Source organism: Aphelocoma coerulescens, chromosome 3 (genome assembly GCF_041296385.1).
Source record: "Aphelocoma coerulescens isolate FSJ_1873_10779 chromosome 3, UR_Acoe_1.0, whole genome shotgun sequence".
Taxonomy (NCBI): Eukaryota; Metazoa; Chordata; class Aves; order Passeriformes; family Corvidae; genus Aphelocoma; species Aphelocoma coerulescens.
Genome location: NC_091016.1, coordinates 122,106,069 through 122,129,890, shown reverse-complemented (window position 1 = coordinate 122,129,890; position 23,822 = coordinate 122,106,069). Strand labels below are relative to the sequence as shown.

The 23,822-nt window shown below is 44.0% G+C and overlaps 1 protein-coding gene across 12 annotated transcripts in view; it reads left to right on the top strand.

The window, feature by feature from the left end:
- PKHD1 (PKHD1 ciliary IPT domain containing fibrocystin/polyductin) overlaps positions 1-23,822 on the top strand; it is a 252,139-nt gene that overhangs the window by 5,385 nt on the left and 222,932 nt on the right. For all 12 annotated transcript variants that reach the window (XM_069011802.1, XM_069011801.1, XM_069011797.1 and 9 more), the window contains 22 exons: positions 1,642-1,699; positions 2,554-2,632; positions 4,810-4,884; positions 5,557-5,621; positions 6,245-6,284; positions 7,099-7,169; positions 8,448-8,549; positions 9,200-9,295; positions 10,399-10,534; positions 11,379-11,493; positions 12,300-12,575; positions 13,041-13,127; positions 13,769-13,862; positions 14,314-14,456; positions 15,130-15,260; positions 16,035-16,219; positions 16,687-16,825; positions 18,554-18,708; positions 19,239-19,423; positions 20,417-20,539; positions 22,099-22,204; positions 23,083-23,361. In XM_069011802.1, coding sequence (XP_068867903.1) covers positions 1,642-1,699; positions 2,554-2,632; positions 4,810-4,884; positions 5,557-5,621; positions 6,245-6,284; positions 7,099-7,169; positions 8,448-8,549; positions 9,200-9,295; positions 10,399-10,534; positions 11,379-11,493; positions 12,300-12,575; positions 13,041-13,127; positions 13,769-13,862; positions 14,314-14,456; positions 15,130-15,260; positions 16,035-16,219; positions 16,687-16,825; positions 18,554-18,708; positions 19,239-19,423; positions 20,417-20,539; positions 22,099-22,204; positions 23,083-23,361 — 2,740 coding nt within the window. The remainder of the gene's footprint in view (positions 1-1,641; positions 1,700-2,553; positions 2,633-4,809; positions 4,885-5,556; positions 5,622-6,244; positions 6,285-7,098; positions 7,170-8,447; positions 8,550-9,199; positions 9,296-10,398; positions 10,535-11,378; positions 11,494-12,299; positions 12,576-13,040; positions 13,128-13,768; positions 13,863-14,313; positions 14,457-15,129; positions 15,261-16,034; positions 16,220-16,686; positions 16,826-18,553; positions 18,709-19,238; positions 19,424-20,416; positions 20,540-22,098; positions 22,205-23,082; positions 23,362-23,822) is intronic.

Here is a 23,822-nt window from a genome sequence, read left to right as displayed (position 1 = left end):
CTGTGATTCTGTGATCTCTTGGGGAGCAGAATCCTTAACCATGACTGTGTGCTTTGGGATAAGGCCTGGTGTGTTTGGAAGTCACATCCCACCTCTGTGCTAACTTTGAGCAAGAAAACCCAGCGTTTTCAGTAAATTGCACATTAAAGCTGAAGAACCATCGGGTGGTTCAGCTAGCTTAGAGAGCTGATGAAAAATCACCAGGGGATGCTGTTAATGAGGCACATTCCAAGCTAAATAAACCACAATGTGTCTCTTTGTTTTGAGGCTGGGACCTGGGAGCTACGCATATTAAAAATTAATTTTGCCTCCTCGTTAGATTGAAAAAGCTGCTGCAGGCAGCAACAAGTCTGAGCAGCTCACAAGTCTTGTGTCAGCCAGGGGCCCCAATTTCATGCTGCTTTTGGCTTCTTTCTCCACATCTTCTCCAGCCTGGGGTATGGTGTCATGTTGCCTTTGCTCCCCAGAAGTGGACATTGCTGGAGGAAATTTGTGGCTGCTCATTCATTTTTGTCATGACTGGGAGCAGGAGGGAAGGCAAAGGCTGAGCTCTGAAAGGGAATGGGCTTCAAGGAAAGCTTAGGAAAAAAACCATGGCATATGCAGTGATATCTTTGAATTAATACAAAAAATTAATTTTTTAATGATATTTATTGGGCTGTCAGCAGCATCTCTAAGTGCCAGTGGGGACATGGGGGCGTTCATAAAGAGATGGGGAAGATGAGTGTGTCCAAAAAAGGATGGACACACAGGTCTGGAGGACAAGTTTGATGAGGAGCAACTAGGGGGACTCAGCCTGGGCAAAAGGAGGCTCAGGGAGGACCTTCTCACTCTCCACAGGTCCTTGACAGGAGGATGCAGCCAGGTGGCAGTTGGTCTCTGCTCCCAGGTTACAAGACACAGGACAAGAAAATTACCTCAAGTTGCACCAGGGGAGGTTTAGATTGGATATTAGGGAAAATTTCTTCCCCAAAGGATTGTCAAACACCAGGGCAGTGATGTCTTCGCCACTCCTAAAGGGATTTAAAAGATGTGTAGATGTGGCACTTGGGGACATGGTTTAGTGAATTTAGCAGTGTTGGATTAATGGTTGGACTTGATGATTTTCAAGGTTTTTTTTCCTCAGTGGCCAAGGTAGTGCTTTCCCAAAGAAATCTCTGTTGTATTGCTGTAAGATGGACCAATACAAGGTCTTTTTTTGCTCCACTGCTTTAGGGTACCCAACAAACTTGATAAAGGGTGGCTGAAGTATTTCACATCTGTGATGATGAAATAGTTCTAAAGGATATACTACTGGGAAAAAAAATGGTGTCAAAATTCAAGATAAAATGCAGGTTTTCACTTCAGCTAAAGCTGATACTGTATTAAAGTGTATGTCCTGACATTGGAACAAGCCAGGGTGGGCAATTTGGGCACAAGAGAGGAGGTAAAACCAGCTTTAACCCAGGCTCTGAAAGGCAAGGGGGTAAGAAGGGAATATTTCTCCTTACTCCCTTCCCAGAGCAGGATTATGCTTCAAAGATCAGACCTGGAGTGTGAGTCTGAAATGCAGCTGCTGGTGGGGTGTGAGCAATGCACCATCAGGAGGGGTTGGACTGCTGCAGAAAAAGCTGCCATTTCACTACAGATTTCTCTTTGCAGTTCTCAGCCAAGCAGACACCTGTGATTTACCAAATTTATCCATCATCTGGCACCCCAGGTACAGGACCTTTCTTTAATCTGTACTGCCATACAGACCTTTCGCTTATTGGGGCTTTAGATCAGATTTCAAAGTTACATGAGAAGTCATTCGCTGGTTTTAGTCTGAAACATTATCTGGAATATGCCAGATTTTTTCCCCTATTTCTGTTATTTTTGTATATCCAGGTTTCTTTAGAGAAAATTGAAAGTTTGATCCTCAAAGTCACGATTAATCAAAAGATTTTGGTCTCTCAAGAGTTCAGTCAGACACTTGAATGATTAGATTGCACAGATGATTCTCAGTCTAAGTCAGTCCTTAATTTCCAGTTATTTTCAGGTGTAGTTCAGCTCTAGATTCTCATGCCTGGCTTTAGGGTGTCAGTATGAAGGTTTCTATGTGTTTGCTGGATGTTTCACCTCCCTGTGTGAGTGAAGAGCAGGAGAATAATCTGGCCACAGATATGCCAAAGTCCTGCTTTAGACCTTCACCCTGTCTGGTGTACAAATGATGTAATTTTGGTTGTCTCACGAGGTTCTACAGTGGAACTGGTTAGAGTGTGGGGTTTAGTTAACAAAAGAGTTGAGGAAAAATTGTCAACTCAGTGGAAATGCAGATCTGCAAAAAAAAAAGAAAATTGGAATGAATTTGGGTTTTTTTGGTGGGGAACAAAGACAAAGATTTCGAGAAAAATGAATGAAGTGCAAAATCATCTTGAGCCAAGGTAAAAGCTGAGAGTACCTTCAGTGCAGGCAGCTAGGAACCTCTGCAACATTCACGAAGACCACGAATTCCTTTTGTTCAGCTCAGAAAATCTGCAAGTAAGTTCTCTGCTTTTAAAAGACTCTCTTCAATTTCCATTTCCTCTTAAACAGGAAATTTAATACAGATTCATGGGAAGACAATTGCTGGCAGATATGATACCCTGGACTTCAACGTGGATTATATTGATGGGTAATTATGAACACTCAGCTATCTTCTGCAGTCCCTGTAAATTGGTATTTCTTCCATCAGCCTCCTCGACAGCAATAAATTGCAACCAGTTGGCCCAGAATTGCCATTTACTTCCTTTGTGGTTTATTGCAGCTCATGAGTTGGGCTCCAGCAAACTTTGTTAATCTAATTGTGACTGGTCCATTAAGCTGGTTGGTTTGTTTACTGGCAGCACAGTCAATCACAGCTCAGTGTGAATTGTACTGTAATTGCAACTGGCTGCTGTAGATTTTATTTTGGCTAGCAAATTAAAATTTAACTAATTAAAATAATGTCAGAGTCGAAAAGTTAAATAAATTTTCCCCTTTCCATTTGCATTTTTTTTTTTTTAGAAAAAAAATATTAGTTTGAAGCTGATGCTCTGGTGAGCCAGAAGACTAAAGAGAAGTATTTTGAGACAAAAGCTTTGTTTTTCACTGCTTTAAACACTCTGTAGTTGTTTTCTTGTTCTCAAATGTTTGATATTTTTTAAATGTTTTTTTCTGTGGTTGCGTGCAACAGAGGAAAGCAGGTAGGTTTAAAAAAACTTATTTTAGGACAGCAGCCCCTTTAAGCACAGTGAATCCAAAATGAGCATCGACACTGTCCTGCTGTGTGTCCTATGTATCTCCATATGTATGGATATGTTATCAAATGTTAATTTATGATTTCTGTGCCAACGGCAGCGAAGAACTAAGACCAGGTAAGTATTTTAAAGATAAACTATTTATCCACAGTTACTCTTCTGGCAGCTTAGGGCTCATTTCTAGAGCCAAGAAAGTTCTTGGTAGTTAGAAATTTAAGTTGAAGCAGCAGATATTTAACCACTAGATGCTTTTAATGACTTTTCAGGCTAAAAAGGAAATGCCCTTCCTAAGTGATTAAACTCCCTGCTGGCATGAAGGAAAGGCAGTGCAGATTCCTGCCATGCCATCCCTACACTGTGCCCATCAGCATCCTTTGTTTGGTATCAATTATTGTTTTACCTGCCTCTGGTGGAGCTGTGGAACCTTTGATCAGAGGCAAGAAAGGCTGCTCGGTCTGAGTGCAGGCTGGACGTGCCTGCAGTGCTCTGCTGCCAGATTACTCATTTACAGCTCAACCTCACCAAAAGGAAATGGCCTCAAAATCCCAGCATACCAGACAGGTTCCCTTTGTAGCTTCACATGAATAATTTGCCCATTTTTGGTGTGTTAGGAAATACGTACCAGGTGGGGACTTGGATTTGACCAGAGCAGCCTGTCATTCAGTCACACTGATTCAGGATTTGGAGCAAAAAAAGGGAATGGGTTTTATACTTTCAAGTGTGTTCTGCACCTTTTTCCATGCTTTGTATGGGATGCACTGCTCTAGTGATGCTGAACAAACATTTGGCAGCACTGATTTTTTTTCTTCCTTAAAAGGAGAGGTTCTCAATATCAGCCACCTGTATTAATAAAAGCAAACTCTTTTAGTAAAGCCTCATAAAATTGCACTCTGAAACATGGACCATAGAAAGCTGCACTGTGAGGGATGGGTCATCACAAAGTGTTTGCATTACAGGTCTTAATTACCTATTTCCTTTAATTGCCTGTTAATTCGCAAGGAATCATTGCCAGCCTTTACTTATTCTGCTAATTACTCTGAATTTATTCCCTCACCTGCTTCTTCCTGTCGAGTGGAAGGTGTCCCATATCGATTCTTTAAGGAACAGATATTTAAATTTGTTGTTATCAGGGACTTGGGTGATTTCTGCCAGAAATTGTTTATAATGCTTTTCCTCAATGAAATAAAGAAGAGGCTGAGCTGCATCTTGACTGTACTTGCTGTAGTTGATGCTGCCCTGCTGGTTTTGGAAGGTGTGGGTGGGTATTGTCCTTCTGGAGCTCAGCCTTGCCCTCAGGGAGGAGGGATTGGATCATTCAGAGCTGGCATGGGGTGTCTCCAAGAGGGTCCTGCTGCACTCTCACAGAGGTGCAGCTCCCACAGTATTTGGGGAACATACTTGGCAGGTGCATAGATGAGGGATTAGGGCTTGTCCCATTTTCTAGAAGATTAATAAATATTAGAAACAAGTGGGGGAAAATTCCTGTCTCTTGGGAAAATATTGGCTGCTAATTTTAACAGATTAGCTTTTCCTCTCTATCACATCATATCTTTCCTGTTTATTTTTTGCCCAGGCCAGCTGTTCTTACATCAGAAGGAGATGGATGGACCAGTCTTTGCTCTTTTGCTGACAGGAGAGCTGGAAGCATGTCAGTTCTTGACTTACTTTGGGTTTGTGTTGGTGCAAGGGCTCAGCACAGCTTGTGCACAAAAAAAATTGTGACTTTTGGAGGAACTCTTCTGCTTCGGCTTAAAATGGGGAGAGACCCTGAGTTATGGTCTGTGATGGGGTGGGTGAGGGCTGCTGGCTTTCTGCAGCTTCAGCCACTCAAATGTAAACGCGAGTTAATGATGGGAATTGTGTCATTCCATGACTCCAGAGGGTTGATGCAATGCCAGCATATCTGTTCTACTTGCTGCCTGCTCCTTCTTACAGTTTAGGAACCTGCAGAGGAGCAAGCAGAAGGGAGACGTTTTTCTCCTTCAATTCACCTTCCCCTTGTTCCTGCTCAGCTTTTTTATTTCAAATGGGGCTTCTCAAGGTCACAAATAGCATCAGCTTCTAGAAATAGGTATAAAGGAGCCAAGCTGGAGCACTGCTGCTGGGAGACATCCTCCTAAGCCTCTGAACTCCTGATCATTAGTGGGAAGATGGGTTGTTCCTCTCCTGTCTCACCTGCTTCACTCTAATGTTTCTAGAGACAGCAAACCATTACCAGCTTGGGTGTGTAAGCCCACATCCTCTATAGGTTAGTTGATTCTACTATATTTTACTTGTTTTTTGCTCCCAAGGCTCAGTGAAGTCCTTTGTCTCTCCACAGTTACCCTATCCATGCAAAGGATGGACTGGGGACCCTGCAGTGCCAGGTGGAAGGGAACCACATAGGTTGGTGAAAAGGGGTAAAAAACACCGGTTTCTGTCATTCCCAAAACTCCAGAGGATGGAGGGAGGGTGTCAGTCATGAGTTTCTGTTCTGTCTCCAAAGTTGGGAATGTGGCTCAGGGCTGAGTCCATAAAAACTGTTTCAGATCAAGGCTTGCCAGCCTTCAGCACAGCCCCTGCCATGGTTTGTGTCCTCTGCACAGCTGGGAGAACATGAAGGGAACCCATGACGTGGTGTGGGCATTGCTGGCAGCAACAGTGTGATTTGGGGTCCTTGCTCAGTTTCCTACTTTAATTCTTCTTGTCTGTGATGGACCTTCCCTTTAGTGCTTTATTAGAGGAATAAATTGGGTGTTCCCTTCTATTCACAATCTCTCCAGTAGCAGGTTGGATCCCTTTCATTTTTCCTTACCTCCAAGCACTCTGAAGAAGCTTCTAATTTCTTGTGGAGGCTTTGAGCTCCAGCCTTCCTGTTTGGGAAAGGTATTGTGAGTTAAATATGTAAAACAGACTTTCCTTACTGTTGTAAGGAAGGGAGAATCAGGCCTACTAGGGAACCAGGATAAGGTTTGGGAGGATGCACTCCATACTCTGCCTTAAAACATCATCACTTTTCTCTCCCCCAGGGTCCCACAATGTCAGCTTCTCGGTGTTTAACAAAGGAAAGTGAGTGAAAGAATCTTTTCTCTCTTTTTCTCTGGTTTTGCATGGGGATAGAGCTGCATTTGAGTCCAGGATGAGTGAATTATGTCTTTCCTGAATCATGTGTTTCATTGCTTAGAAATAAGGTTTTGTTATCTTGAGAAGATGGTTGTCAGATTTGGAATGAAATGGGAGAATGTTTCTCCCCAAAGTATTTCCACTTTGGTGTTTTATACTCTACCTTCAGTGTCCAAAGCATAAGACATCTTATCTTGGACACGGGGGAATGGCTGAAGGAGAATTGGTTCGGATTGGATGTTAGGGAGAAATTCTTCCCTGTGAGCGTGGGGAGGCCCTGGCACAGGGTGCCCAGAGAAGCTGTGGCTGCCCCATCCCTGGAAGTTTGAACGGGGCTTGGAGCAACGTGGGATAGTGGAAGGTGTCCCTGCCCATGGCAGGGGGTGGAATGAGGTGAGCTTTAAGGTCCCTTCCCACTCAAGCCATTCTGTGATTCTGTGATCTGTTAAACCTAGCTAAATAAAATCTTTTCACCTTGCTATTCATCCAAATGGGAAAGAATTTAACCATAAAAGGAGGTGAAAATAGGTTCTGACCATGTCAAAACATACTTTACAATGTGTTAGGACTTCTAATAAAGTGTTTCAGCCATGTAATGGGGTCTCATGAATCAATGCCTCAATGTGCCGGTGAAAGGAGTTGTTGGAGCTTGCAGAAATGTTCCACTGTTCCTCTGGGGAGTGAGTGTCCAGCTCTGCCAAATGAAGTTCTGCTTTTATTTACACAGCCCGGGATCTCTCAGGCATTTTCTCTCTTGCAGGTCAGCAGTGCACAAAGGTGCTTGGCTCATCAGTGCCAAGCAGGAGCTTTTCCTGTATCAAACTCATCCAGGTATTCACTGATCCTCCTCGCTGGCTGCACTGTCTTCCAGCAGTTCCAGTGTGGTCTAAGAAAAGGCCTCTCACTGTTGCTTTTCCCAGGGATTTAATCCTGTTTTGTCCTCATTTTGATGTTCCACTCCCCTGGTAAGGGCTTGACTAAGCAAAAAGCTGCAGATCAAAAATGACGAGATAACCAGATTTGTGTGCATTGTTCCTTGTCCTGTCAGATCAGTTATAGACTTGAGGTGTTGCTCATAGAGAAACTTTTCCCCCTTAAATCACTCTGTATTTTGGTAGGGCTGAAATTTTGGAAATGCAGACCTCAGGATGAGAACGCCCACATCAGCTACAGGGAGGAGATGATGTTCAGCTACTCCAAAATTTAAATTTACATGTGACAGTTCAAGCTGCATTGTAGACAGCACTTTGTTAAGAAGGGTAATTTTATGTCTTTATTTACAATTTAAGGCAGAGTAAAGTGAAATAACTCTGCATGAAGTTGGCTGTGGGCAGAGCACAAGCAGAAAGATCTTCTAGATCTGCCCCATAGAGAGTACTGTGCTAGTCAGCAGCCAATATTGTCCAATTAGTGTTCCAATACCAGATGAATTAACAAAAAAGAAGCAGGTATAGGCCAAAATCCCTCACCTTTTTCTTATTAGTCTTTTTTTTTTCAGAGCTATACAAGTAGAACTGGGTGGTTAAATCAGAACATGAGCGCGAAGTGGCTAAATGTCATGAAAGAGAAAAATAATTTTCCTGTGGAATGGCACAACTGTAACAGATAAAATCCTGAAAGGATCTCATGGTCATGATGTGGACACTCAGATATTCAGCTCCCTCCATTTGTCCCTGAAGTCTGAGGGGTGACTGGAAAGTGTGGTAGCATTGAAACCTCAGGGCTAAATTGAGAAGTGAGTCAGAGAAGGTCAAAAGGATTAAAACAGTTTTAATTCTGGGTTTTTTTTTTTTTTTTTTTTTTTTTTTTTGCAGAGCTCCTCAATAGCATGGAATAGAGCAGTTTGCAATCTGAGCATGACAGATGCAGCCACTGCTGAGTAACAGCCCAAGCATTGCAGTGTTTCCCCTGTCATGTGGCCAAATTATCCATGTTGTTCATTCCTGGTGTCATCACAGAGGCTGCAAAAAAAAGGGATCAGTGAGATGCTGGTTTCACTCACAGGAGCCTCTCTGGCTGGAAGGAGTGCAAGTGCACTGCAGGCTTTCCCAGAAATGGGGCTGGGATTAGCCTCTGAAAGGCTCAGATCCCCCTTTCCTTCCCTTGCAGAGATATTATCTGTGTTCCCAGCTGGAGGGAGCCTGGGAGGGGGCACTGATCTCACTGTCACCGGGGATTTCTTTGAGGAGCCAGTGCAGGTCACTGCTGCAGGTAAGAGAAGAAATATGTGGTGCTTTTTTTTTTGTTTTCTTTTTTGTTATTTTTTTTTAAATTCCAGTTTGATCCTGACCACAAACCCCAAGCGATGTTCAGGGATACCAATGTGGGAATTGCAGGACTCACCCCTGGGAAGGTCCAGTTTTTCTGACTGTGGGCAAGAACTGTTCTGTTTTCTGGTAGTACCAGCTCAGGGTTGCAGCAAAGTGTGGATCCCTTTTGGGAACAAGGTGGATGCAGGGGATTCTGCCTCTCTGCTCCAGTGAGACCCCACCCAGAGTACCACATCCAGGGTCCTCAGCATGAGAAAAACATGGATCTCTTGGAGTGAGTCCAGAGGAGGGACACAAAAATGATCAGAGGGATAGAACACCTCTACTATAAGGAAAGGCTGAGACAGATGGGGCTGTTCAGACTGGAGAAAAGAAGGCTCCAAGGAGACCTTGGAGCACCTAAAGGAGCTCCAACAGAACAACCTGGTCTGGTCGAAGGTGTCCCTGTCCATGAAAAGGTGCTTGGAACTACTTGTTTGCAAGGTCCCTTCCAACCCAAACCATTCCATGACTCTAAGATGGGTTTATGCTGCAGCTCAGCTGTGTTTCCAAGTTTCCCACAGCACATTTGTCTCCTTTCCCTGCTGGCAGGTGTTCCCTGTAAGGTCAAGCACGTCTCTCCCCGGGAAATCAGATGCACCACTGGGCCTGTTGGCGAGGGCAGGAGACCTGGTGACCCCCAGCCAGGTAAGGTGTTAACTGAAGCTCCAAATTAGCAAACACACACAGAAATGCAGGGCAGAAACCCTTTGGTGCTGAATGCAATCAAGAAACAGGACTTTCCAAAAGATTGTCTGCTTTGACACCAAGCCAGTTTCTTTTGGGGTGGGTAGGGAAGGGGGCTACAAATAATCCAAGGGCTGGAGCACCTCTGCTATGAGGAAAGATGTATGAGAGAGCTGGGGTTGTCCAGCCCAGAGAAAAGAAGGCTCCAGGGAGACCTGAGAGCCCCTTCCAGTGCTTAAAGGGGGCTTTCAGAAATATGGGGATAAACTTTTATTAGGGACTGTAGTGATAGGACAGGGGGTGATGGTTTTAAATTAAAAGGGTGTCTATTTAAATTAGGTCTAAGGAAGGTTTTTTTTTTACAGTGTGGAGGGTGAAGCCATGGCACAAGTTGCCCAGGAAGGAGGTGGATGCTCCATCCCTGGAAACATTCATGGCCAGTGTGGGTGCAGCTCTGAGCAACCTGCTCTAGTTGGAGATGTCCCTGCTCAAGGCAGGGGGTTGGACTGGATAAACTTGAATGGTCCCCTCCAAACCATTCTGTGATTCTATAGCCAGGAAAACCAAGGTGGAGAGCTCACCCCACCAAGTGCAGACAGGGGATGGGGGGAGGATTGTCAGACTGGTGTGCAGGGCTGTGGAAAATGAGCAGAAAAAGGCCTGAATAATATTTAGAGGAAGGATGGCTGAACTGGAGTTACTGCAGAGGCTGCTGGGGCACTCCTCGAGTGGAGCATTGCAGTAGGACACTGTAGTGCATAAAATGAGGCTTAACTTTGACTGTGGGTCACCTCAGTGCCTTTTCCTGAAAGAGCAGACGTGTGAGCTGGTTGGATGCTCTGCTCTCTGCAGAGTTTTGTTATTTCTGGTGGAGGATTTCAAGGTAAAACAAATCCCCTTAGGCGAGATCTGTGTTCTGCCTTAGACTGCAAAATACCCCACAAACAGAACCAATTTATTATTAAAATTTTCTCTCTGGCCTGCCTCCTACACCACTGATTCCAGCATGTGCTCTGGGATTTCTGCTGGCTGCTGCTGAGAATACTTTTGTTTTAACTTTCTAGGAAACAGAGGGCTTCTCTTTGAAGTCTGGGATGATGCCTCTGATCTGACAGCAGCAGGTCCTGGATACAGATGGCAGTTTGTACCTAATGCCAGCTCCCCAGTAAGGTTTCTGTCTGGGGCAAAGAAGTCCTTCAGGTACTCAGTGATCTTAAAAAGAGACGAAGCCATGGAAATCACCTTTAGCAGTGTAAGGTGCAGCAAAAACACCTGACAGCTCTTTACAGCAGAGCCTCACTGTATAGCTCCTATAAATCAAAGCAAACCCTTTGCTCCCAGGTCCTTTTGAAGCTTAAAATATGCAGTGAAGTGCTTTAGTTTTCCTCCTGTTGCCTTCCCTCAGTATTTCTGCTCTACCTGGCCTAGATATGCTGAAATACCACCAAAAAAAAAAAAAAAACAAGCTGTGGAAATAGAAGGAGCTCCAGTTTGAGGCTATTTTGGGCTGGAACTCTGGCCAGATGTGGAGGGGCAGATTCTCGGCTGATGTTGGCAGCAAAGGTGAAGTTAATACAAATAAATAAATTCCTGAACTGTGCTGGTTCCCACTGCTTCTTCAGATAGGACCTTGAAAGACAGTACAATGTGCTTGAATTCTTACATTTTTCTACCACTTCTCTGCTTTTGTTGTTTGATTCTGAGTGTGGTTTTGGCTTTTTCCTGCATGTTCAGGGTTAAGACCTTGTTTGAGAAGAAATGCACTAAAGTGGCCACCAACAAAATCATACTTGGTTTCATGGAGCTGTTTTTTCTTTCCTTTTTGAAACTTTTGTAAGGCACAATTGACATTTAATATGAAATTGGGTCATTTTGAGGTTACTTCAGGTTTAAAATAGCAAGGTTTGTTTTGTTAAAACTTGGTTTAAAGATGTTTTCTTGTTACTCTGTGTAGGTGTGAAGGTGGGGTGTGGGGATGGTTTGTTGTTTTGGGGTTTTCTTTGCTGTAACTCTTGTATATTATGGATGTTCTCTTTTTGCTTAGCTCCAGACTCCGTGGGTTTTTTGTGGCTCCTCAGACCAACAATTACACCTTTTGGATTCAGGCAGATGGGCAGGCATCTCTCTACTTAAGTTTGTCCCAGGATCCAGAACAGAAGGTATTAGTCTTGGCAGAGAAAAATGAGATGAAATGAAAATGAAAAATGAGGATGAAAAGGGTTTTAATTAAGGTGATAACAAGTAGGAATTTCCCCAGTGTGGATTGGTTTATTGTCTCTTATAAATGTATTGCAGAGTGAAATCTGTGCGATTATATTTGATATTTTACATCAACCCTTTCAGGTTTTTAGCTCATAAAATACTCACTCTTGCAACCAGAGGCATTGATTGTCTTTTCTAGAAGACTTTTTTTTGTTAGTTCAGCACATTTCTGTCTGAACTGAAGTCACACATGAAAAGTTATTTGGGGAACTGTTAGTAGTGCTAGGGTGAGCCATAAGAATGATCTTCTTTATGATATTGAACCTTAAACCAAGCTCTTTCAGATTGTGGCTTTTTCCTACATAATGGGAAGGAATTTGTCAGCCATCAACCCACGGTTATCAGTTATAAACACAAATATATTGTTTTTTTTTTTTTTATTTTTGGAGCTGTGGCATTGGACTAAATGTTTTTGGGGCTGGAGAGAGGTCACCAACTGCTTTAATGGCTTCAAACTGAGAGAGAGTAGAAAGAAATTTTTGACTCTGAGGGTGGCAAAGCCCTGGTATAGGTTGCCCAGAGAAGTTCTGGCTGCCCCTGGATCCCTGGAAGTGTCCAAGGCCAGGTTGGATGGGGCTTGGAGCAGCCTGGGATAGCAGAAGGTGTCCCTGCCAATTGGCAAGGGATGGAACATGATGGTTTTTCAGGACCCTTCCCATCCACACCATTCTGTGATTCTGTGATTTGGATGTTCTGCACACAGGTGAGAATTGCTTCTCTCCCTGCTGGCAATTCAGAGTGGTCCGAGAACTGGGTGAAGAACTGGAGTGAACTGTGGCAGCCAAAATCCCAGAAATTTGAGCTAAGTGCTGGTTCAAGGTACTACCTGGAAGCACTGCATCATGGAAAGACACCCAGCAGGGGGATGAGAGTTGGAGTCCAGATACACAACACGTGGCTGAACCCCCATGTGGTGAACAACTACTGCATTGAAAGGCATGAAATTCGGGCTCGTGCCTTGCGTCTTCCAGAAGTGCAGGTCAGTGCTGCAACTGCCTTGTTGGTGCTAGATGTGAAAAAAATGTGTGTTTCCACCTTGTTTTCAACCTTCTGAGACAGCTGATGAGAAGAGCATTGTGAGCTGAAGTTGTCTGTGGTTTTTACATACGTTAGTGGGTGTGTGTAAACCCTCAGGAATGAGGGAAGTTTTTTCCTAATGGTGAAACTCCTGCAGGTCAGGAGCTTTAGGGACCATTTGCAGATGCACAGGTCATGTACCCCTTGTGCTCCTGTTAATCCAAGAATCCTGTTCCTTGTAGGACAGGAGCAGTTCAAGAGTAGCTGAAGTGACTCTTGGAAGGGATCCCCTGGTTTACAGGGGCTTAAAAAGGCAAAACACTGGTTGTAAAATCCTCTTCAGCAGAAGATGCCAGGTTTGAAGTGTGTGTCTCATGCAGTTTGCATCTGTTTTCATTTCTTTATTTGCTTCTCTTTTTTTTACCAGATGTTGACTGTGTCTGGTACAGGCTATTTCAGTATCTCCTGGAATAACATGCTGAGAATGATCCCCACAAATGCTACAGCTCACCAGGTAGGTGCTGTTAAACACAGACACAGGGTCCTCTGCTGGGATGGAATTGGTGGAGCTCTGGTGCTTGACAGAAGTTAAGATTTGGCCCAGAAGCTGAGATAAAGTTAATGTGATATAGGGGGGTAAATTATTTTTATATGTTTTTTTTTACTGAGAATGTCTTACAATGTGATTTTTTTTTTTTTTTTTTTTTGTTTTGTGAACGCTGACTCCCAGGTGTATTCTAAGTGTATCACAACACCCAGATACCTTGGGCTTGCATAGATCCAGATCCTTGGACTTCTCTAATGCCAGATGTGTGCTGTATGGCTCTGGCTTCTCCAACAGCCCACAGTCTCTTGATGTGGCTGTTTGTCAATCTTAGAGTGACCCTGAGTGATGGCTCCATGACAGTCATTAGACTGAGGATGCCTCACACCCCTGAAAGCTGTCAGACATGAAAGTTTACACTCTATTGAGATAAATTTTGTTATATTATTATCTAAAATTTTTATTATTGTAATATTTGGCTACCTGCTTGTTGAGAGCTGCTGTGCCACCGATCCCTGGCTGGTGATAAATGAAGTGATGATGTGTGTGTTGAAGTCTCTGCTGAAATGGTTGTAACTGGCTGCTTTTCACTTTCTTAATTGCTTTTAAAGGTGCAAACAGCAATAGAGGAACTCCTTTCAGTAAGATGTGAAATGGAGCCAAATTCTGCTAAAATCCTTTTTCGCCATGGGTTTGAGAAAGAAGGTAGGGAACTTCTGTGGCAAATAAGCAGTACTTTTTGTGAGAATTGATCTGCTTTTATGACATAAATATTCTTTAAACTTTTCGTGGTAGAAAATTTACACTTTTAATGGGTATAAGGACGCATTTACATTTATCATTTATTCATTGTGTGTATGCATGAAAAACAACATGATCAGTATAATAATCATCATGATAGAATATCCAGGGTTGGAAGGGACCCACAAGGATCATCAAATCCAACTCCTGGCCCTGTACAGGACAACCCCAGGAATCTGTGCCTGAGAGTGTTGTACAAACGCTTCTTGAACTCTGGCAGGAGAATACTTAGAGTAGGACTGTTTGACAATTTTTGGATACCCACTTTCTGTATCTTCATGAATTTTGACTGAGTTGGTGTCTTCTGAACCACTTTGAAACCTCTCATTTCCTCGTCTTGTTTTTCATATGTCAGATATGAAGAACATCATCACCACAGGACACATTGTCAGTGGAACAGAGCCGTTCTGTGGGAGGTTCAGCATCCACAGACCAAGCCAGCTGGTGAAAACTTCCCCAGCAGCACTGCCAAGATATGACCTTACTGAATACACACACGTGAGTGGCTGCTCTTAATGAGTTGCTGTTCTCAGCGAGCGCCTCGCACTGGGCACTGAATGCTCGGAGCCTAATTGACAACAGAAAGTCTTCTGGTCTGCTTAGAATTGCCCCAAATCTACAAAGGATCATGTCTTAGCGCAGAGCAGAGCATCTTTTATTGGGTGTGAGAGTGGTTTTGTATCTCTGAGGTGTAAATACTGTTTAACACACCTGGCTGTTGGCTGTTCCTGGGGATACAACCCTTGCTGTGGGAAAGGAAAAAATGGGATGGTGGTGGGGAAAGGTGGAAGACGCAGGGGTGACCACTTCTTGACAAAAGGAAAAAAAACCCCTTTGTTATTTTGGTGGTCCATTACTGGTCACTTTCCTGCTCATCTCCTACTTTTGATAGGAATAAACCCAAAAGCTCAGAGAAGCCCCAGGGGTCAGTTTGATGCCATGTTGTGGCACTCCTCATCTTCTACAGCTGTTATTCCCTCTCTAGCTCTCTTGGAGCCCCTTTAGGCACTGGAAGAGGCTTTAAGGTCTCTGTGGAGTTCTGTTTTCTCCAGGCCAAACAACCCAGTGTTAAACCAGAATTCACATAAAGTATCTTCCTTTATCTCCCATGTACACTATATATAAATTACCTGTGTTTTGATTGGTGAAAATCTTCTCCCCATTTGTGCAGGCATGTTTTGCACATAAAGGCCATATGAGCAACATCTTTCATCTCTCAGTGTCCTACACCAATGTCTCTTCATGTCCAGTGAGGAGGAACCTCACCTGCCTATGGCACTTCAATGAAACCAACTCTAAAAGGTATCCAGGAAATTTTAGTTATCAGAGTTTATATTTTCCATAGTAAGAAAGTGCAGTGGGAAAACTGAGGGAAGTTCTTATTTATGTAGGAACAATTTCTCAGTTGGAGTAACCTGACAAAAGCTGTGTCCCTGCAGAGGCATTCCTGGAATGTGTTTTCGTACTTCTTCGAGGATTTAATGAGTAAATTTCCATGTTTCTTGCTACATGCAGTATCTCATCTCAGTGATACACAGGCATACTGAAGATTTTTGAGGACATCAATTTCCCAGTTTCTTTCCCAGTAGATTTTCTGCAGTAAGAGAGAGAATTGTTTGGTTTTTCCTCCACCCTTTGAAAGCTTTGAAAATTGGTGTAACCTTTGATTTTCTTTATTCACTCCAAATTCCGAGGGTAGAAAATATAAAGCTTAGGGCAGGCAGACTTAAAAAATAATCAGGAGTGTCTGAAAAACTTGGAGAGAGCTGAGGGGTTGAATTCTGGCTTGACCCCCATTGAGGTCACTGGTGTTACTGTGGGATTTTGCCAAAAATAAAGCAGGTGTAGTCATTCCCATATCCCACTTTAGAGATTCAGGGGGGGAAACATAGGCAGAGACCTAAATCCTTATTTCTCACTGTGGAAAACCCAACAAGGACATGGTGAGTGATCACAAACCACTGAGCATGTGGCTTGGCTTGTGTTAGAGTAGAAATAACAACAGGAGCTGGTATTACCTGGAATCTTCACAATCACCTCAAATTTGATTGTTGTCCCAACCTTGGTGTCTTCCAGCTGGACATTTACCTGCACTGACCTCTGGAAGAGGTGTGTGACCCTCTCTGGCCTTCTCCAGGATCTCCCAGCCAATTCCCCAGTATTTGTGCATCAGATAAACTTGCAGAGCCCTGTGCTGCAAAAAGAAACACCTGGATCATTTTATCTTGATGAACTCATCATTGCTGACAGAGTTGTGACTGGTAAAGGCATCTCTTTTGGTTTTTTTTCCCCAGAATATTCCATTAAATCTAGAGCAATAAAGCTGGATGAAACTTTTTCAAAGGGAAATTTCACAACAGGCACAAAAACAATTTTCTTTTCTTGAACTTTTTTCTTTTTTTTTGTGACAGCAGTCAAGAAGGAATTACCAAAATATCAATATTCTTGGTTTATTTGAAAATAAATAATGGAACAGACTGTAGTGAAATCACCATCCCTGGAGAGGTTCAAAAATGTGTAGATGTGGCACTTGGGGACATGGGTTAGTGGTGGGCAATGGTTGGACACAGTGGACTTAGAGGCCTTTTCCAACCTTAATGATTCTATGAAATGTAACTTAAAACCAAAAATCCCCAAGCAGGTGTTTCCAGCTATGAAATGGCAAAAACCTGGGCACAGTCAGCTCTGCTCTCCTTGCTCTGGTGAATGTTTGCGTTTTTTCTTTCAGTTTCTCAGAGAGACCCCACACCCCCCTGGCCAGGAGGGAGGATAATTGAAGCAGTGTCTGTGGTGGGGTCTCCTCCCACCTACAACGTGTCCTGGAGGGTGTCTGGCTGTGCTGCCAGTGTGCCCCTTCTCTCCCCAAGGTAGGGACAGAGAGTAGCTCATCTCAATACTCTGTAACACCTCTTGCAGTTCCCCCAGCGTGTCTGGAGCTGGTTTTCAGCTGGGTTCAGTTGCTGAAAACAAGAGTTTCTTGATAAGTTTGGGATAACTTGGGGTGTCAGATGTCCATGGGTCACCAAGGTGTGATGTAGGACTGGAAGGAAGTCTAAGCTCTTCTGGAACAGTGGATGAAGATCATCCAGAGGTGTTTCCATAACAGCTTTAATGACACCAATTCCCACATGGGGCACTGGAAATTCACCTTAGGTGTCCTTGTTTGCTGAGATGAGGTTTCTGTTCCTCCCAACAATGACAGAGGAATTGGAGCCATAGTCTCTAACTAGATCAGAGACTGTAACGTTAAAAGTTTGCACTGTCAGAAAATAAGTCCTGTAAAGGTTGGATTGTATCCAGCTGAGTCAAATGTAGTATCCTGACACAAACCACCAACAGGAAAGGACAGGGATGAGAATACAGGGGGATGTTTGTGGTGGTTGAGATGTGTCACCAGAGGTGTAATTAGCAGGAAGAAGAAAAATCTTTACTCCTGTGTGGAGCCTGAGGACTGACATTGCAATGCTGCAAATAGCACTGATGACCAAATTTTTCAAATGTATTTAGAAAAAAATGGGAAAAAATGCCATGAGCATCATTATGGAGCTGAAGAAAATGCCTAGGAAAGGAAGGTTTAAGAAGCTCCACCTGTTTAGCTAATAAAAAGAGGATTAAGAGGTGGATTGATCACAGTACCTCCCACCAGCATAAAAAAAGGTGCTTGGCATGGGTGGACTTTTCCATCTCACAGAGGAAAATATCAGAGAAAAGCAGGGATCAACACAAGCTTTAAAAATGCTTGGGCTGAGCACTGTCTTTGGAAATCCTCAAAACAAACCTGGCTCTTTCTCATCACTGAGAACGGACTGTGATTTAATCCAACACAACTCCTACTCCTTTAGGAAGGAAAATTGTCTAAAATCTTGTACCAGCTGTACAAAGAGCTCAGTGATCCTTTTGGTTTTACTGTCTGGCAATTTGCTCTCCAGAAGCCACTTGTTATCCAGACGCTTAACACACGGTGGCATCATTGTACCACAGAGAGACTCCTTTCCCCTTGGAACACGAGAATTTTAGTGGCGAAGGAGAAAAGCATTTTAACTTTTAGAAAGTGGACTTCGGGTGAACATGAATTACTCCAGTTCAGATGTGGTGTTTGGGGGCATGGTTTAATGGGGGATCTGGTAATGCTGGGTTTGATCTTAGGGGTGCTTTCCAACCTTAATGATTGTACAATATGGAATCTCCCTGTTACGCAGGCGAGTTGAAATTTTCATGGACTCGAGGAGATTACAGGGGGAAATAGGAAATATTTTTTGCTTTGATGTTGCAGATGCTGTCCAGGCTGCACTGAGCTGGTCCTTTAGAAACACCAGTACTGGGGTAGCACACCCTGGCGCTTGATGGTTAAATTATTTCTTCCATCATTACTTTTAAAAGGTCATTTTCCATCATTTTCTGCTGGTGCATTCCCTGCCTAATGCAGCTGGAAGTTGGGAATATCCAGTTTTGTTTGAGGCCTGGGTGCATTTCCTTTAAATCCTTCAGGAGTGTAGCTCCTAAAGGTGTCCCTCAGCTGCTGCTTGACACAGGAGTGTCAGGAGTGGGGGTCTCCACTGCTGATGTCTTCCTGTGACCCCCTCTCTGTCTCACAGAGGCGCAGTGCTTGGGGAGGGCTCCGAGGAGCATGGATACCTCTACGTCTCCACGGAGGATGTGAGAGTCAGCCTCACCATCCAGAGGCTGCAGAAGTCATCCCCAGCTCTTGGAGGGACCTTCCACATCCACTTGGCCAATACAGTGATACCAGGTAAGGGAAGATGCAAGTCAGGGCCTGGGTTTCCTGAGCAGGAAGCCAAGGGAAGAATTAACAGCCAGAGAAGTTTTGGCTGCCCCATCCCTGGGTGTGCTCCAGGCCAGGCAGCTTGTTTTTAAATAGTGCAGATGATATTCAGATTAGACATAAGGAGGAATTTTTTTTTTATGATAAGGGTGGGAAAACAGTGGCATAGGTTGCCCAAAGAGGTGGTAGATGCCCCATGTCTGGAAACATTTGAGGTCAGGTTGGATGGGGCTTTGAGAAACCTGGTCTAGGGTTCATTGCTTGGATTAGATGACCTTTAAAGGTCCTTTCCAACCCCAATCATTCTACGGTTCTTTTCTATAATTCTATGATCTTTTGGTGTTTAGGGTCCAATAAATTTCACTGTTTTGGCAGCTGCAGAGGTTTGAACCACGGACAGGCTTGCACTTACAATGAAACCCCTTCCTTTCCTAGGAGCAGGCAGATGTGCTCTCCTGGGGAGGGAGATATCCACTGCTCCCTAATGTCTTTTGCAGATGTTTCAGTGCACATTTCCGCCCACCAGCTCCGCAGGCTTTTGCAGGACAATGTGGATAACTTTACAGCTCCCTTCTTCAACACCAGTGACTTCACTGTGACCAGAGACTCCAGCTCGTGCTATGAAAGTGTCTGGACACTGACTTGGAAAAAAACAGCTGGGGACTTGCCCAATGTTATCAGTGTACAGTAATTTCTTTTGCTAATCCCCACTTTGATCCCCATTCATGTCTTTGGCCTTTGCTGATTCACTCTCTTAATTGTTGCTTTTATGAAGACATCATGGAAATTTAGGCAACCTTCCTATTTGGAATAGCAGCTTACGAAAACTGCAGATTAAATCATTAAAAAACCCCAAAACTCTTTCAGGAGAAGAAATTACATTGAATCTGTACTTCAAAACCAGGAGACTTAAATGTAATTTCTGCATAATAAAGGGGCTGCTATACTGAAATGAAATCTTCATTAATTATATCTACAATAATGTTTCAGTACAGTAACTGAAGCTCATCACAGATTTGTGGCATCACTTATTTGCCAAGAAGGTATTTTTCTGAAAACTATTTTGTCTGGTTCCATATCTGGCTCTCATAAGCCTCAGGAAAAGGTTCACTTTACACTCTCCCATCCCAAGATTTGTCATGCTAGTTTTGGTTCAAGCAGACGGATCTTTTTGAGTAAGGACTCAGGCTGGGCTTCTTCCTCCCTCAAAAGGGAACCCTATTTCTTTGGATATTCAGCTCCTAAAAGTGTGACATTATTTTGAACAAATCAGTGAGTTCCAATGCTCAAGATGTTGGCCTGGAGGGTGAAAAAAGTTTGAGCTGCATCTTCAGCTCTTGCACAGGCCTTTGTTTCACCTAAAGTCATGTCTTTGAGAAGCTCTTTCTTTCCATGCCTAATTCCAAATTATATTATTGAGTACTAAAAGTTTATTTGTAAATCTGTCTCCTGAATATCTTTTTCTCAGTTTGCCATCTCTCTGCCTGCAAGGTGAGGGTGGGAGCAGGGAGGTATTGTGAAACCTTGAGTAATGAAGATTTAGACCCAGAGATGTGATTCATGGAAGAAGGGTGAGAAGAAGTTTCCAGGAGTTATTTGCATGTAAAGATTCTGTTTTAGTTTAAAATCACAGGACAGAAAAGATGAGAAACTTAAATTCCTTGATCTTCGCCAGGTCTCTGACAAAAATCTCACTGGCCTGAAGCCAACTGTTTCTACTCGTGTGGTTTATGATGGGGGTGTGTTTATTGGACCAATATTTGGGGACATGCTTGCCACCCTCCATAACCAAACACAGGTGAGTTGAGCTCTCACACTCCCCACTGGTTCAGCAGGGTTGTGTAGCTCCAGGGGTCTCACAGGTATTGGGGTACCATGTTCTGCCACTAAATCCTTCCAGGGAATCTGAAGTTCTGTGCCATAAATTTCTCACATTCTGCTGCCTGGTATGTGGAGCAGGATTTGCCTCCAAGAGTTGTTGCAGGTACTGAGAATGGTGATCATGGGTGATGGAAGACAATTCATTTTTTTTGAGGCAGTCACCAAGGGGTGACACAACCTCTGAACTCCCACCCTTGGTGGGTCCTGTGGTGCTGGCCACCAAACTGGGAAGGACACAATTCACCTGCAACACTGATGGGCAAAATAAATGAGTTGGTGGCTGGGATACTCATCTGTGAGTTAGGCAAGTCCTGAGCCTCTGTGGATCTCAATTCCCCAAGTAGGAAAAGAGAGAAAGGAGGGCTTCCTGGATGAAGGAGGAATCATTCTGGTCTGCTGGATGGACAAATGTGTTTCCAGCTCTGCTCTCAGATGTTGCAGAATGGTGGCTGCTGCTGGCTTTGTTTCCAGCAGACTCACAGGCACTGTGGCCATAAGAGGGTGATGATGTTGGATGTACTTCAAGCCCAGCTGTGCAACATCTGGGGCCAGGTCATCCTGCTTTTTTCATGAGCCTGGTTCTCAGCCATGAGAATTTCTTTTCTTCCAGTGACTCAGCCACCTATGACATCTTTTCCATCTGTGCTGCACAAACCCACAAACAGCCCCAGTGAAACAAGACCACCACCAGCAAACAGATTTTCTGGTAGTTTTTGAAGCTTTATTCTGGCTTGCTGCTAGCACAAGTATGAAAGTGTCCCTCTAATTATTGTGTCTCTATTCAAGCAGAGTGCTTTGCAATTTCTGTGCTCCTTGCACTTCTTTGGGACAGTTGCTTTTCTTTTTGCAGGCATTGGTGTACTCTCCTGGTACACCCTTAATATCTGGAGAGAGATAAAGAGGGGCTTTCTTATGCCCTATCCTTTGCCATTTGACTCTTCTAAAATATCAAGATCTCAGGAGGGATATTTCCTGATATCTCTTTTAGACAATCAAGGTCACAGCCCAGTTTTTTCCTTCAGCATGAACAAGGGGCAAAATAAAATTGAGGGCTGCATGCTGAGAAGACACATTGTGGGTTTCATTTTAATCAGTCTTCCAGGGTGTTTTAAACATAATAAATTTGTTCCCAAGGCAAAGTGGGAAGAACTGGGGAAAGGCAAGAACGGTCTTCAATGGATGACTAGAAGAACAGGATTTTGAGGAGGTGTGGGTCCCAGGATGGTGGGAGGTGCAGCATCCAAAGCTGTGCTCTGCTGTGCCTTGAATGAGCCCAAGAAATTTGCTATTCAAATTTGCAATTAAATTTTCAGTGAGGCTGCAGCAGGGCGAGCAGCTCTCCATCTGTGCCCTGTTCTGACACTGCATGCTCTCAGCAGCTCAGGGTGGCTACCAGCATCTATCAGGCAGCTGTGGCTCTAGAAAACACCTCTGTTCCCTCACTAACTTTAAGGTAACCCTCTCCTCTGTCTCCAGGTGGTGGTCACGGTGAATGATGTCCTTGCAAACTGTTCTGGCTCATGCTCTTTCCAGTTCAGCCAGGAACTGACACCCATAGTCAGAGATGTGGAGTATTCATCAGGTAACGGGGCCTGCTGTCTGAACAAAATGGCAAAAATTCTGTGAAAAAGATCTTCCAGGTGCTGATGATTTTGTGTGTATGTGTATCCTTTTGGAAGTTTTTGATTTTATGGAAACTGCACTTTTATGGGTCACTTTGGATCAGCTCCAGTTCCAGACATGCTGAGTGTACAAGTGTGTCCTGAGAAGGGCAGTGGAGCTGGGAAGGGTTTGGAGCACAAGTCTGCTGAATAGCAGCTGGGGGAGCTCAGCTGGAGAAGAGGAGGCTTGGGGGGGACCTTCTTGCTCTCCACAACTCCCTGACAGGAGGGTGCAGCCACGTGGGGCTTGGTCTCTTCTCCCAGGGAACAAGAAATAGGATGATAGGAAATGGCCTTAATGTGCATCAGGAGAGGTTTAAAATGGATGTTAGGAAAAATTTCCTCACTGAGTGGGTTGTCAGTCTCTGGAACAGGCTGCCCAGGGCACTGTGGAGTCACCATCCCTGGAAGGGTTCCGAAGGCTCGTGGATGTGGCATTTGGGGACATGGTTTAGTGGTGAGCACAGAGGTGATGTCAGAGGTTTTTTCCAACCTTAACTACTCTGTGATTCTATGGGAGAGTCATAAAGGGGAGAGAAACAATGGCAGGTTTGGTGCCTAAAGCAAAAGACATCTCTTGGCTCAAGCTATTTTTAATAAAAATTTAAGGAAAAATGTAACAGCTGGACAAGGACAGGCAGGAATTGCTGTTACATGGGACAATGAGAGATCACCAGTGGTGTAGTTTTTAGGATGTCCTGATGAAGCTGGTAAAAACTTTTAACTGTTGGCTGAAATTAAATTCTGGGCATTGATATGCCAAAATTCATGAGGCACCTTGATGATTATATTCCTTCAGGTGAAGGGTCCCAGGCCACAGTGGTTATCAGGGGAGCTGGCTTTGGAGAGGAGAAGCCAGCCCTGCAGGTGGAGGTGAACAACAGGAGCTGCCTCGTCACAGCTCTGAATCAAACAGAAGTGGTTTGCCAGGTGCCGAGGCTGCCGGTCGGGATCTACCTGGTGACGCTGCTGGTGACACCTCATGGCTTCGCTCTCAACAGCACCACAGGACAAGGGATCTTCCTGGCAGTGGAACCAGTGCTGGGAGCTGTTGAACCTCCTTCGACTTCAGAGATTGGTAGGTGTGGACCCTCTGCTTCTTCCTTGTCATGGCGTGTTTTGGTTCTTCCGTACTCTCACTACCAATATTTTCACCTGAAGAAGACGTTTTATGGCTGGACACACTGTGTGTGACCCAAAGCACAGTCAAAAATTACTTAAAGACTGACAGACTTCCCTTGGCTCTCTGTGCAGGCAACCAGTTTCCCAAATAGTTTTGTTTGGGAATTGTATTTCAAGTGTGCATATATTCATTTCAGCAAATCATTAGTGTTTCATACTCATCCTCCCATACCCATTTCACATGTAGATTTGCATTATTTGAATTAATCTGGCCTAATTAGAGTGGGTATTAGGGAAAATGTCTTCAATGGAATGGTTGCCAATCACTGGAACAGGTTGCACAGGACATTGGTGGGATCACCATCCCTAGAGGGATTTGAAAGATGTGTAGACGTGGCACTTGGGGACATGGATTAG